Raw genomic sequence first — 15,000 nt, 5'->3', positions numbered from 1 at the left:
CTGCAGAAATTGGAGAACGACTTGTAAGGCTTCAGTACTGTTGGTTGCTTCTGTGTGGCTGACGCAGCTTTGGTTGCCTCGGCTACTAAGCCTTTTTGTGGCAAACTCATTAATGCTCCCACAGTACAAGGATCTCCTCACCCTGCAACAATCAGGGACTCTACATCTAATACGAAACCAAATGAGACTGATAGCACGTCTGTTGTCAAGCAATAGTATGAAACAAGAGGAGTATCGGATTGCTCAAGACATCCTGATGACGAAGTGCAAAGAAAGAGTATTCTGGTTATACAAAAAAATGGACGGAGTTTTGTCTCCAAAGGAGAAGTTAATCATCTTCAACTACCTGTTTTGAGTTGTTTTGGATTTCCTTTCTGAAATTTTTGGTCAAGTGCCATCAACCGTGCTAGAAGAGCATTGTTTTCGTATGTGTCTTTAGATGATGGTAGTGGGACAGAACCTGCTGGTTTGCCTCTTGTTGAAAGGAATTTTCCAGTCATGCCCACCCAAGCCCAAGTACACTGAGGTTTGGGATGTCCAAGTGGTATTAGCGTACTTGGCTACTCTCCATCCTGTTGATGCAGTGACACTCAAAACACTCATGTTGAAACTTGTTATGTTGCTGTCATTAGTATCAGGACAATGAGGCCAGACTATTCATCTGTTAGACATAAACCATAAGGTTGTCACTGATGACAAATACACATTTGTCACCCCTTACCTCAAACAAAGTAAACCAGGGGTACCTAACCGTCGAGTTGTTTTGGGAGTCATGAACAGTCCTCTATTTGTGTTGTAACTACTCTTAAAGAATACCTTGTGAGAACCAAAGCATTGAGAGTAAGTGGCCAGTCACAGTTGCGCTGCACCATGGCATTACCTGGCACTGATGTAACAAAATATTCAGCACACAGTACAAGGGGTCCTGAGTCTGTTTCAACAGCAAGCAGGGCTTCTGTAAAATAATATTGATGACATTATCCAGACCGCAGGGTGGTCATCTGAATGCTTGCTTTGCTTCAAGGTATGCACAATCAGTCTTATCATGTCTGTAGGATGCATCATTTACATAAAGGGGCATAAATAATCAAGTGGCCTGTTGTTGTTTCTTCACATCCATGTTGCTTTGAAGTCTTTTGGAATCTCTCAGCATGGTAATTACAATCAAACTTCAACTTACAGGCAAGTCTCGTTTAACTTTTAAATAAATCAATAATAAAATAAATGCGTAATTTAAAAAAGCAACAAACAAGAAATGGTAGGACTACACACAGAACATGTGCGGTGCCCCTGCACATGTGCCTTTTTTGTACATCACAGGAAGGTGTAAAGGACCTGCCTGGGTTGTCCTTATGCATAGTCACAAAATTTTGCTACCTGATACTTTGTTCATCTTCTTCCAAGTCTTTTATGACCTTTACAAGCACGCTATAAGAGGTCTAAAAAAGATATAATCACTCCATCAATTATGTTCATAATTTTGACAGCACCTCCCGAGTACTTTTGTCTTTTTGTGAACAACAAAGAAAACCTACAAGTAATGAAAACAGTCTTATAGTACTGGTAAATGAAAATACCTCTTTTAACAATTCTCTACCAAGTAACTGCTCTGATGTCAATGTTGTGCACCAACAGAAAAATTACCCTCCACTAAAGGCAGACACCCAATCCTAAATCAAATAGAAATGTCTACTGGGTATATTGCTTGTGTAGGTGTCTGATTTCAATAATTTATTGCTGGCACAGTGAGTGAGGCTCAAAGGCTCAAACTGCTGAGATTCATAGGGACTGACTTTTTTCCACAACCAAACAGCGTTGTATCAAGGTGTCACACAAGGTGACAATTTGAAAATTCAAAATGCTGTATTTTCTAAACAAAAGACATCACAAACCTGGAAACTTCAAAATTATTGCTAGGTCATCTTCAACCTCCTTTAGATGAAAATTCAGAAGACCTTACGATTTTGATTTTAGAATTTGATGACATCACTGTGAAAACCACCCATTGTTTTCTTTCTTCTCTCAAGTGGGGTCTGGAAGGAGGTCCAGTTTTGCACCATCCCTTTTCAAGACCTATTAAAATCTCCCTTCAATTCCACACATGAACCGTCATTAAATTACTGCAAGCAAGAGTCAACGTCTCCCTTCTCCTCAACAGCATTTCTACCATTTAGGTAAACTAAGTTTACGTGTATTTAGTATATGCATGCATCTGGTATCATGACCCTCTCACATGCATTCATTCTTATCTTCCTTTATCTTTTTATTCATGCATGCCTCTGTTTATCTGTCATTCATTCGCTGCTTTTTCCCTCCCTAATCCTTCATCATCTACAGTATTCAGATATTTGTAAAAAGCCAACAGTTTATAGACGGTCAATGACAATAATAATCAAACTTTCCGTTTCTAAAATGCAACCTTGGAATCCACTAACTTAAGGCAGACCAATTCCTTCTAGATCCATAACCTGGCTCAATGTCAGGCCAATTTTATTCTCTTACCTCTATGACATGAATTATATGAAGTGGATAAATCAGCAATAAGCCTGTGACTGCTTCCCCGTGAACTTGGGCCTGTAAGTCCTTGAAAAGTCTTTCATATCGAACTAAATGAAAACATAATTTTAAGGAGGAATGTGATAGAACGTTCAACTATTAAATATCACACAAAAAAATAACTTGGAATAATTTATTTATTGTGTCCCTAATTTAACAAATGAAAAAAAGAATTCTAATCTAAATAATTTAGAGCATTGCAGTCTTGAAAATTAATTAAGCAGAGGTATAATTTAGGAAAGAATAGAAGTAAGGTTCATGCTTGCACTGCATTCAAACCCATGACCTATAATTATACAAAAAATAATATAAAATTAATTATCAAATATGGAAAGAAGCTTGTTAAGATTTTAGATCACTGCAGTAATGTTACTCAACCAGCAATGAAAGGGAAGCCTAAAAAATATTCAGGTTTCCACAGCATTCAAACCCATTGATCCTTTCTAATTTATTACTGCTTTAACCCATTGACTCCTGAACCTCCCTCCATTGACGAGTAAAATTGTCTGGTTAAATGGGAGTGGAGGTACACATGTAGAGGTTGTTAAGCAAATATCATAACTGGGAAGATGTAAAATTTTACAAAGCTTCTTTCCAAAGTTTGTGTCTTCTTGTAGATATTTTAAGTATATTGGTTTCATACAATGATTGTTTTACTGTAACAAAATGGCATACAGTTCATTGACTCTCACCTTGCAGACACCCAACGGTAGCAAGGCATAGCGTGAGATTTTGAAGAATCTTTCTAGCACAGAAGGCACTTCAAAGCAGGGGGCTGTGGGGCATGCTCCCCCAGAAGATTTTGAAATGTAGGGTCTCACAAATGCTATTTCCATGCAACTATTACTGAAGGACATTTCAATAAATAAATGCAAAGGAAAATGCAGTAGTCAGTTGTTTATTTTATCCATCTTTAAAGTTTTCAGCAAACTACAACACAGAGGTTTAATGCAAAGGCCACAAAAATAACCGGGAACTGGGGAGTGGTAATGAATCTGACACTGTATAGGGGCCTCGCAGGGCTTTTTATCTATAACAGAAAATCTCTTTAAATTTCTCAAGTACGCATGTGCATAATTATTTGTGTAAAGGACGCTACACCCCTGGGTAGTATAGAAAAGGAAGCACTCGGAAACGAAGAATGAAGAACCCAAAAGATCGAAAACAAAGCAAGCAAAGTCCAAAACGAAACACCCCAGTTTGAAAACGAAGCACTCAATCCTCGAAAACAAAGCAGCATACTTTTCATTGGAAGATTGCTTTGATGAGAGCAATCCAAAGTCTTGGGTTTCACAACAGGCACCTGAAACACCATATTTAACACCTTAGGCCCATTCCATGTTACGGACATTACATCCAGAGAGCAACATTTTGGAAATAAAACTATTTTTTACAAACTCCCTCACATGGTACTTGACTAGCAGCAGAAAAGAAACTTTGATTTCATTTACAAATGCTGCCAATATGCTTGTCTTACATTTTGAGCTGGATGTAAAAATTGCTGTTACGGACATTACATGTTTTTTGTTACAGACATTACACTGTGAAATGTGTTTTACACAGATAACGTTTAGGGCAAATTTAGCTTTTCTCTATGAACTTCTGTTAAGTAACAATGTCGTGTTAATTCTAAGTTATTTCTCTCTGTTAATTGTACTGATCACCAAGACTTAAGTTCTGCTCTTGTGTGTGAATTAAAACATTACTGTGGTCTGTTTAAGTGGTCTGTGGATTATCCCATGTAGAGCATGCTCAATACAATTCACTTTTAATGAGCATGCTCTGACTAGTGTCCCTGCTGTCTCTTGGTTTGTGCTCTCCAAGATACAGTGCACATTTGTAGATTTGTCATAATATTATTATGGCAAAGTCTGTTAAAGAAAGAGTGTCAGTTTTTAGGAAGAGGCTAAAAGCTAATCCTGTGAAGTAATACAAGCAGAAGGAGAGAAAAAGGAAACAAAAAGCAAGAAGGAAAGAGAAGAAGACTGTAGATGCTGAAGAAGTTAAAAAAAGTAGAAAGTTTAGAATAGAGGAACCTGTGTACAAGACTCCTCAAGCACTTGCAAAGCAGTCAGTAGAGTAAAATGAGTGCTCCCACACAGTCCACAAAAGAGAAAGCTGTTGTCACGAACTTTGCCAATTCAGAGGGTATTACAGCAGTGAAAAAAAATGCACATTGAAGGAAGACCAAACTGTATTCCTGCTGAAACAGTTCAACTTGTTGAAAGCTTTTTTCTTTTAGATTCAGTCTCTTGACAAACGCCAGGAAAATGGGACTTTGTGACAGCAAGAGTCAATGGCAAGAAACAGCAAATTCAGAAAAGGCACCTGCTGTGGTCATTAGAAGAAACATATGCCCTCTTTAAGAAAGAACACTCCTCGGTTAAGATTGGTTCAGTAAGTTTTGCACTTTGCACCCCCAGAATGTCCTGCTATCAGGACAATACCCACACTAAGCATGTTCTTTCTTTTCATGGTCAGAGCATTATAAGTGACACTGACCTCAAGGCCTTGCTGGGTGCAAGCTCAGTCGAAAGAGATAACTGGCTTTCTAACTTTGTCATTGATCACTACCTTGAAATTATGAGAAATACATACTCCAAGGATAATTTCAAAATCAAGAACATTACCTGGGAGAGGTTTGAAAGAGCCGTTGGCATTGTGCCAGCAAGAGAAATTTGGGAGGAAGGAGATTCATTGTGACACCAAGCTATTGTCTATGTCCCATGCAATTCATTTCAGACTGAACACTGGTTTGCCTTGGCAGTGATGCCAAAGAAGAAGCAAGTGGTAACTCTTGACAGCAAAGCAGGGGATTTTGTTAAACCTACTATCCGTGATGCACTTCTTAAGATGGGTTCATTCTTGGTTGAGCTGGATGAGAGTGTTGATCTGAGTGAGTGGTCAGTTTCTTCTCAAACAGGAAACAAGATGCTCCACAACAGGCCAACCTCTGTGACTGTGGAGTATACACTTGCCTATTGCAAGGTGCCTAAACTCTAAGAGCCAGAGTATGGTCACTGCCGCCTGTGGCAGCATTCCTCACTTCAGAAAAGGCATGGTCATAGAGCTGCATATACAAGATAGGTATTCTTCCCAGTCCACCAGAGGACACAGTATGTGAAAGGTATTATGCTGTCGAGTATGAGAAGAAGTTCTACTTTGGAAGAACGGTGAGTGTAACTGACAACAACGTTGAAGTCAAATTTCTACATCAAGGTGGAGTCCAAACATTTGACTGGCCTATGAGAAATGATTTGGATACTGTCTTCAAGAGAAGAGTGTTCTATGTCCCAAAAGAGCTGCATTCCATATTCCAAGCCTTGCTGAAATCACCAAATTGGTTAAGCATCTAAGGAAACAGCCACATGTCTTTAAGGAAAACAAACAGTATTTATGAGCAGTCAAATTGCGTAACGCATTTCCCAAGGTTGAAAAGTTAGAAGTACCAGCCGTGTGAACTGAAATTACTTTTTACAAACCATGTGTACTTGTTGAAAATTGTTGGGAGATTTTTAAGGTTGTGATTGATCGGAAATTTAAATCACATTAGCTATGTGTAGAGTACAGTGTTACTGTTAAAACAACTAAGCTAGCTTTGTTGTTCTTGTAAGTGTTTAGAGGAAACTTTATTCTATTCTCTATCCTCTATATTTTCTTTTCTATGAGATTGTACCTGCAGGCAAGTTCCTTATACTTAACCTTTTTTCCGAAAGGAATTAAAATGAATATTTGACCATTTACAGTTTAATAATGATATTATATGTTCCTCCAATCCCCCTTTGTGAGAACTAATGTTGGAAATGAGGTAATTAAACCTTTGACGTTCAAACCAGCTGAAACCGGCCAGACTTAGTATTTTACTCTGTCTAACGCCAGACGACTTTACTCGTCAATGGGGAACCCCTGGGAGTCAATGGGTTAAGGTGCCCTGGTATAATAATTTGAAATATTACAGCTTAGTAGCTACTTAAGCATGCTTCTCATTGGTCAAAAATCAATGGCCTCTCTTTGCCGTTTGCCACAAAACAAACTTTTGACAAATTATTTCCTGACCACTTTGGGTTATCCTCTTTCCAAATATGCTTGGTTGGGTGTAAAAAGATACGTTTGAAATTTTGACATTTTAGCTGTTCTAAAATAGAATGGCCCCTTAGCACAATTGTGCCTTAAGTGCCTGAGGCGGGAAACTAAATCAAACGACTGCACTTCACCTTGCTAAATTTTTTCATGCTTCCAACCGCAAATTTTTTTTCCGTAGAAAAAATCTACCGGCAAACAAAAAAAAATGAAACTAAAGCGGAAGTGAATATCCCACAAAAATAAAATTAATGGTAGTAGCCAAAACGCCGAAAATTAACTTCAATTTTAAAAACACAAAAACTAAGCCTGAATAGAATTAAAAAAAAGGCTAAGATGTCCCTTGAGAGCTTTCGAAGCTTCCGTAGGTTCATAGCTCAGTTGGTAGAGCATCGCACAGGCATCGCAGCGGTTGAGGGTTTGAATCCCACTGGAGCCACCTGAATTTTTCAGGTGTCAATGAGAGATAATTGCTTAAACTGTTTAGATAAGTGCAAGGATCGTTTCTCTCTTTTATCTATTGCCCACGCATTTCAAACATACACCCTTCTTGAAAGTGTCACACGACTAAATTTAGGGTGCATTCTTTTGGGAGTATCCTGGCTATTCTCATTCAGGATTAGGAATAACAGAATACACGGAATATCAATTCGCAAAAGCATGGGAGTTATTGTATCTGCGCATGCACCAGTTGAAATGGCATGGCAACTGAAAAAGGTTTTCCGAAAATTTGGAACAGCAAATGCAGAAATATGTACCACTTTTTTGGTGGTTTCTTCGATTTTTCGGTTTGCTTCATTTGCTAAAAACATTAAGGGAACGCGTCCAAATATCGACACCGGGTCACGCCGATGCCGATCAATCGATGCTGAATGAAATGGAATCGACAACGGGTCAAAATTCTTCATCAGGCCAATTAACAGAAGTCATCAAATCTTGACTTATATCTGTCAGCGTTTATCAAAGGGTTGAAATTGTCGGTCGCGCTACATTAATGACAAAAATTATATTGGGAAATGTTTATGTCAGCAAAAGCAAACTGTGAATGATTGAGTTTTCAATGCACAAACAGGCTGGGTAAGACCAACTGTTTATTGCCATATTGTATCTTGTCTTTCTAAAATGTGTACAGTATGGTGTCCGTGGTCCGTGAGAAAAAAGGATAATCTTGAATATCTTACCTGAACCAAAATGCCAAAAACTGAAATTTTCCCTAAAGATAGCTTTTTCATTTCTTGCGATAATATTTAATTGGCAAGTTCTAAACTGAAATAATTCTCTTGTAATTAAAAAAAGGTGAACATAATCGCGAGCCCTTCGTCCCCGAATTCGGTGTGAATCTCGATTATAATTTCTGGACAAACATGAAAATTTATTAATTCTTAATTTATTATCCTCAATATATCTCAGCTTACAGTTGTATTGGGTGTCGTTGTGAGTATAGAATCTGCTTTTATTTTCAGTTGACCGTCTCCCAACACAAGCTCCATTTCATTATAAAACCGTATAGGTATTCTTGACATACAAATGAAGTTAACCTATTCGTAAACCAGTATAAAAAAGATTTTTAAAATATTCAGTTCAAGCAAAGCCTTTTTTCCATTTAGCAAAGGCTTTCTGTATCTGCTTTGCGAGATGTTAGTTCTCTGAGGTCATAAATTGTATACGTCGTGGGTCCGTGCACAGTTCGGCCAATTCAGTTTTCTATTTTTTCCACAATAATTGAAAATTCATATTTTGTGTATGTTAATTTAAGGGTTTGTTGTTTATTTTTGAACTGACAACTGATAACGTAACATGGACCAAACAACGGAAATTTGCACCGATTTTTCTTTTTTCTCTTTTCAACTTTATTCAAAGTTTTGAAAATATGATTTTATTACTCAAAACAGCCTTTTTGGACATTTTTTTAATTTTTCTGTTTTCTACAAAAAATAGAAAATTAAAATGATGGGATAACCTCGTTGAGTTTCTTGTCTTTGTTGTTGCATTATTCTATATTTATATTATATCTCTCAGATAGTACGCATGCTGTAATTGGCTAAATCATCGCGCTTGGGCCATAAATCAACAGGAAAAAACTCGGTCCGTAACTTACAGAATGGATCTCGAACTCGGTTAGTAAGAGGTATAGACATAAAAATAGAGCAAGGAAAAAAAGGGTCCCAGCGGCACATCCCTACCCAGAAATTCCCCCTCCCCCCGGGGCCTGCATGCCATTCCTTTTTTTTCCGGGATCATTTGCTGTTCTGAGATCATTTGTGGTCCTCAGGGATCATTTGTGGACCCGTACAGATGATGAACATCCATGACTGTCGTTTGGTTTCAGCGGGCGGGAGAAGTATTCCCTCGAGAATGCTTTTGCCTTGCATATTGGGAAGGTATGAAATCCAAGTCATTTTTTCCGTTGTTAAGATTTAATCACCCTTAGCCTATACCAGAGCAAGTTCAGCTGAATTTTGCTACCCTATACTAGAGTAAACTCCCACCAATTTCCGCCTAATTTCCGATTCTTGACAGTTAATAATATCCAGAGGTGTTTCATGATTTAGCTCTTATTAACCGAGCAGGAGGTCTGTATGGCAGAATCTTGTAACTTGTTTGTACTAACTGACATTTTGCTTGCGAACGGCGATGAGTGGCGATGAGCTGAACTTAATTCTATCAAAGTTTGCTCGTCATCCTCTCTTTTGCCATCATGCTGTTTGGCACTCGCATAAATAAATATTGTTAGAAGGAAATACTCAATATTTTTGCATTTTACTTTACATCTTTTCACCGCAAAACATTACCGGTCTAGATGCCGGTCTAGATGGGAAAATCTAGACCGCCGTCAATATCGATTTCAGCCAATCAAATTCGTGAACTTGGTAGTTCCCAGTCCTTGTGAGACAGAGCCATATAATAAAGCCCTTTATTGACACTGTTGAGGCTGAGTTACGTAAACTTAAACTTTGCCGATTTGATTTTTTTTATATTCTTGAGTGGGAATTTCTGGTTTCCTTAGTCTTCATAAAATCTTCAACCAACTGGTCAGTTTTGTGAAAAATGTTACCCTATTCTAGACCGAAAGGCTATGATTTATATACTCTATCTTAGAGTAAACTGCTTGAAAACCATACCCTTCACAGTGGCACATACCTATATAGTCCATATATGGCAGTACCTCCCCTGGGCATGGAGGGTGGAATGGTCTGACTAGAGAATTAATGTGAAGAGTGCTTATTTTTATTAAAACCGCTGTAGATCATGCCACACAACAGGTTCCTGCCTTATTACAGTTTTCCAGAAAGACTGAATTTTGTTTTTTGCCATGCGCTATTATAAATTTGCCACATTTAATTATCGGATACAATCATCACAAACTAACTCGGACGCAATTCTCAACTGATTGTCACCAGGGGCCCGTTACTTGAATCCTGCGAGCAGAGTCTCTGGGGTCTGCCAGCTGCCTCGATTCAGGGACATTTCGTATTGAGCATGCATGAGTTAAAATTTCAAATAAATTCTGGTGTCAGTCACGCGTGACCAGTAACTGCAAAACCCCGAAACGAAAACAAGAAGTCGGGATATTCGAACAACTCTGGCAAACACACGCAGGGTTCGAAAAACCGATCTTAAAAATAGCCAAAACCGCAAAACCGAAAATCCCAATGTCCCCCTCTTTTATCTTTAAACAAGCCAAGTAAACATGACCATGTCAAGTACGGAGCCGCAAAAGTAGAGACTTCCTAGAAATGCAAATTAACACACCAGTCAACAAACTTGAACTCCCCACAATCACCGATACTGCGATAGCGGGAAAGCGGATTTCGTCACGTGAAAGAAGAATAATCAAGATATCATCGGGCAAAAAAAAGTCGCGGACCAAGGACACCATACTGTTTTGTTTTCATCGAAGATTTCTTACGGAAGACAATACCAGGTAATATGAGGAATTTTTGTATCAAATTGTTTCATGAAGAAACAGCGAATTATTCAACAACGCTGAAGACAAGCGAAAGATAGCGTACTGAATACATTTACGACCTTTGAATCCAACACGCGTGATTTAAGAATCCTTGCTGAAGGAATTTTAAAATGTTTTAGCCAAGAAAATAGGGGAAAGAACACTGTCAGATCAGGCATTCATGACATTGCGTGTACTGGTAATGTTAACGTTGTCAGTGGAGACACTTGAACCAGCTAGAATCGGGCAAGTTGTTTAGGGAATGCGTCCAAATTTCGGAATCGGGTAACATCAATTCCGATCAATTGCACTGATTTTTTGCGATAGACTGAATATTAATATTTGTACCAATTTTATCGGTGCCGAATGAAACGGTATCGGCAATGGGTCTCATACTTTCATCGGGCAGTGGTAATTAAATTAGATTGTTAAATTTAATAAGCTTATCTGTAAAGAGTTCAAATAGGCGGTCTTGCTTCGAAACGTTGACTTGTAGCATTTCTTATGAAATGTTTATTATTGACAACAGCAAAGAGTGACTGGATACCTTCTCTGTTTTGTGCATGTGTCTTCTTTCACCCAAAATTGAATGTTACATCTTCGAACAATTGCCACTATTTCCCTTGAAACGACCAGACAAGAATCAAATTTGTCACAAGAAGAAACAACGGATTATTCGAAACGAACATGTAACAGAAAGCGCGACATTAACTATATTTTTGTACGATATTCCTTTAATAGCTTGGATTTGTGTTAACCAAAAATGCGTAGAAAAGGAAAATCTTTGCAGGCAATCAAAATATATTTGGCCAAAAAGTAGCAAAGTGAGGAACATTACAGACAACTGTAATAATTATATCAGTCGTGTTTACCGTGTTATTCATTTAGCCACAGCAGCCGCCAGTTTGAAGGCAAGTTGTTAATTTTTTGCAAATAAATTAAAGAAGGCGATGAAAGAGACTTTCAACTGTTTTTCTCAACGAGATGTGCCTGGTATATCTTGCCTGCCGTACTTGTGAACTAGGTTATGGCACGCCATTTGTAGCAAAATTCAATCAAGTGAAATGTTTATGCAATCCAATCATTTTTGCGTGATTCCTTTTAATCCAATCTTCCAAATACATTTAAACAATCTGAAAAAGCATTTAATTCAATCCTACGATTCTCAGTTCAATTTAATCATGACTGGATATTCCCGCCGGGATATTCATTCAATGCAATCATGAAAATATGTATTCAATTCAATCATGGCAACTATTCATTCAATCCACTCACCATGACGTGTATTGAATTCATTCGCTAAAATATAAATTCAATCCAATCATTACTTTCTTTTTTCAATTCAATCTGCACAATATTTGATCAATCCTTTCATGAACATATTCATTCAATCCTCACGAGAAAGCCTTCCTGGGGCGAGCCCGGCCAACCAGAAAAGTCACGTGAGGTTGTCAGAACCCGCCATTTTTTCCGCCATTCAACTCTACAGCTGCTACAGGAAGGTGCAAGGTGTTTTTGCGTATCATTTGGCGATAAATCATTTCTTTGTCGTGCTTCCGTTAGGAAAAAAATAATCTTAAGCGTTTCTGTCAATTCAAGGAGCAGTTTTAGAAGTAATATCGTAGTTTATTTTATATTTGCGTACGTCTGGCGTGTCAAATATGGATCAGTCTCAAGTGCAACGTACCGCCCGTATGCTCGAGGAGGCATCGCGAATCCTCCGAAATGATAGTTCACAGGCTGCAAGTGAATCCAAGGCCATCGTGTCTGATGCTTGAATGTCACTTGTCTCTTGCAATGTCCGAATCAAAGAAACAGTTTGATCTACTACTTCAGAATATGTTCATGAAAGGATTGATCAAATATTGTGCAGATTGAATTGAAAAAAGAAAGTAATAATTTATATTTTAGCGAATGAATTCAATACACATTATGGTGAGTGGATTGAATGAATAGTTGCCATGATTGAATTGAATACATATTTTCATGATTGCATTGAATGAATATCCAGTCATGATTAAATTGAACTGAGAATCGTAGGATTGAATTAAATGCTTTTTCAGATTGTTTAAATGTATTTGGAAGATTGGATTAAATGGGATCACGCAAAAATGATTGGATTGCATAAACATTTCACTTGATTGAATTTTGCTACAAATGGCGTGCCGTACTAGGTTTGCTTACTTTGAAAGTCCGCACAATTACCTAAAAAATTGACCTTTTTCAAAAACAGATAGACGGTGCCCCCTAAAAAAGATACCTGATTCCTGTTTTCCTCTAGAAATTGTCAAGTAAAACTGCTTTTCCATGCGCTCGTGCTTGAGCCGGCTCGTGTACGAGCGTGTAAACACAATTGGGGACGATTTTTTGGCTCGTCACACACTCCTGAATTTCGACGTGCGAGTCAAAAGAACGTCTGTGTATCATGATACCATAGTTTAACTCGAGAAAGCACTTTAATACCATACCGAGAACTCAAAAGTAAATCATAGATCTTTTAATAGCAAATTGATGTACAATGCAGAAACTCGCTAAAGATATATATATACATTGTATAAATATATAATGTCAGGTTTCAGGCGTCAAGTTTATATTTTCCAACTTGCCGATATTCCTTTCAACTTTTTCCTTTTCTCACACTTAGCAGCACCTTAGCTTTCCGTTTAGCCACTCTCATTTTCGCCAAAACTAGGTTTTGTAGTCACATCAATTTCATCGACCGTTGCCTCAATTCTAAAGTCATTCGTAAAGGTTTTCGCTCAAACTTTCATGCGTCTACATTCTCTCACTCGAATCAATATCTTCACCAAATTCGATACGCGCAAAATTCTTTTTCACTTAATATTGAGGATCACAATTAGAGCCATGTGCCAAAAACGAAACGTACTTGACAAACAAAATTTTCAGTGCCGCTCCGAACTTTCCAAAATCTGTCCAGCAGTTTTATTACAATCGATTCGCGCTAAAATGCGAGAACTTAATTCTGGACAGTTTGACCATTTACACCAAACCAAGACTCTAAAACTCCAACAATTAATAGGTCCGCAAATTACCGACGACACTACATTGCATAGCCATAATACCGTAGTTACAATTCCAGACAATCTTCCGCTTACTGACTCAGAGAAATCTGTTCTCAGTAAGGGCCCAAATTTTGTCCCTATTACCAAACGCACCAACGAATTTTCTAGTAAGCAAGATGTTGAAAAATTCCTTCGCCGCTTTCAGTTAAAAGCCTTTTTTCATGACAAAGAGGACGATTCGGACACTTCTAACAAAGATATTTTTGAAACACTTCAAGTTCGCAAATCTAAATGGACTCCCCCAGAGGGGCAATTTGCCTCTTTAAATTCAATCGTAACACAAAATTTTACAACCTTTCCTCGGAAGAGTGGGCGGCGCTTAAAAATCTTAGTAAACGCAATGACATAGTTGTCAAATCGGCCGACAAAGTCGGCGCGGTAGTTGTTTGGCGGTCCGACCTTTACCAAAAAGAAGCTTTGGGGCAACTTTCGGATACCTCGTTTTATGCCAAAATCCAGAAAGATCTCACTTCCAAAAATCAAAAACTTGTCAAAGACATCATTCAGAATCTCATAGTTAATCAACAATTGCCGGACACTGCCACTAATCTCATCATCAACACCCCTAGAACTTCGTGCATTTACTTCTTGCCTAAAATTCACAAACCTAACAGCCCAGGTCGCCCTATCGTTTCTGACTGTAGTTGCCCCACCGACTAAGGAAACACCGGCGACTGGGCTGAACATCGAAAATCCTTCAAACAAAACTTGAAACCCAACGTGTAATCCGCGGAAATGTTGTACAAAAAGTTAAAAGTAACGCTTTACCATGAAATACTTGAGGACGTTTTATAAATACACAATGTAATTGTTTCTTTTTTCATATCGGTGTGGTTCATGGGGTTTCGTGACACGTTTACCAGGCATGATGCCACTAATTCACATCGGAATGTACTTACAGTTGTAGCCCCGATTGAATCGGTAACGGGGTTATCGGCATCGGAAACGGCAATCGGTACCGATTAGGAAACATCGGAAATTAATCGGACCCGTTTCCGATATTCGGGACCCCGACCGAACTTTGGACGCGTTTCCTTATTTGGTTGTAAACTTCTCATGTAGACTGGGCCTTTCATTTGTTACGTTGATCGCACATTCGTTGACATTCTGAATTTTGAAAGAAACAACTAATTTTTCGCTCTTTTCTTACCTAGATAAAACAAAGCTTTCTGTAAAATTTATTAACTCGAGTTAAAGAAAGGAAAGATAACTGCTTTTAACGATCCGGCTTGCGACGTGCGAGCCAACTCTGTACGTAAGCAGAAACAACTTGAAAACGCCGTTCCCTATATTTTCAGCTCAGAAGTGAATTGAATATGATAAACTTTTAAT

General features: G+C 38.3%; 1 protein-coding gene across 2 annotated transcripts in view; it reads right to left on the bottom strand.

Moving 5' to 3' along the window:
- The window catches only part of LOC137972031 (testis-expressed protein 47-like), a 90,108-nt gene that overhangs the window by 32,971 nt on the left and 42,137 nt on the right, over positions 1–15,000 (bottom strand). For both annotated transcript variants that reach the window (XM_068818833.1, XM_068818834.1), the window contains exons 3-4: positions 2,503–2,606; positions 1,378–1,439 (exon numbers count right to left, since the gene is read on the bottom strand). In XM_068818833.1, coding sequence (XP_068674934.1) covers positions 1,378–1,439; positions 2,503–2,606 — 166 coding nt within the window. The remainder of the gene's footprint in view (positions 1–1,377; positions 1,440–2,502; positions 2,607–15,000) is intronic.

The sequence above is a fragment of the Montipora foliosa genome, chromosome 9 (assembly GCF_036669935.1).
Source record: "Montipora foliosa isolate CH-2021 chromosome 9, ASM3666993v2, whole genome shotgun sequence".
Taxonomy (NCBI): domain Eukaryota; kingdom Metazoa; phylum Cnidaria; class Anthozoa; order Scleractinia; family Acroporidae; genus Montipora; species Montipora foliosa.
The sequence above is the reverse complement of the archived record's forward strand: the minus strand, read 5'-3'. Positions and strand labels throughout refer to the sequence as shown.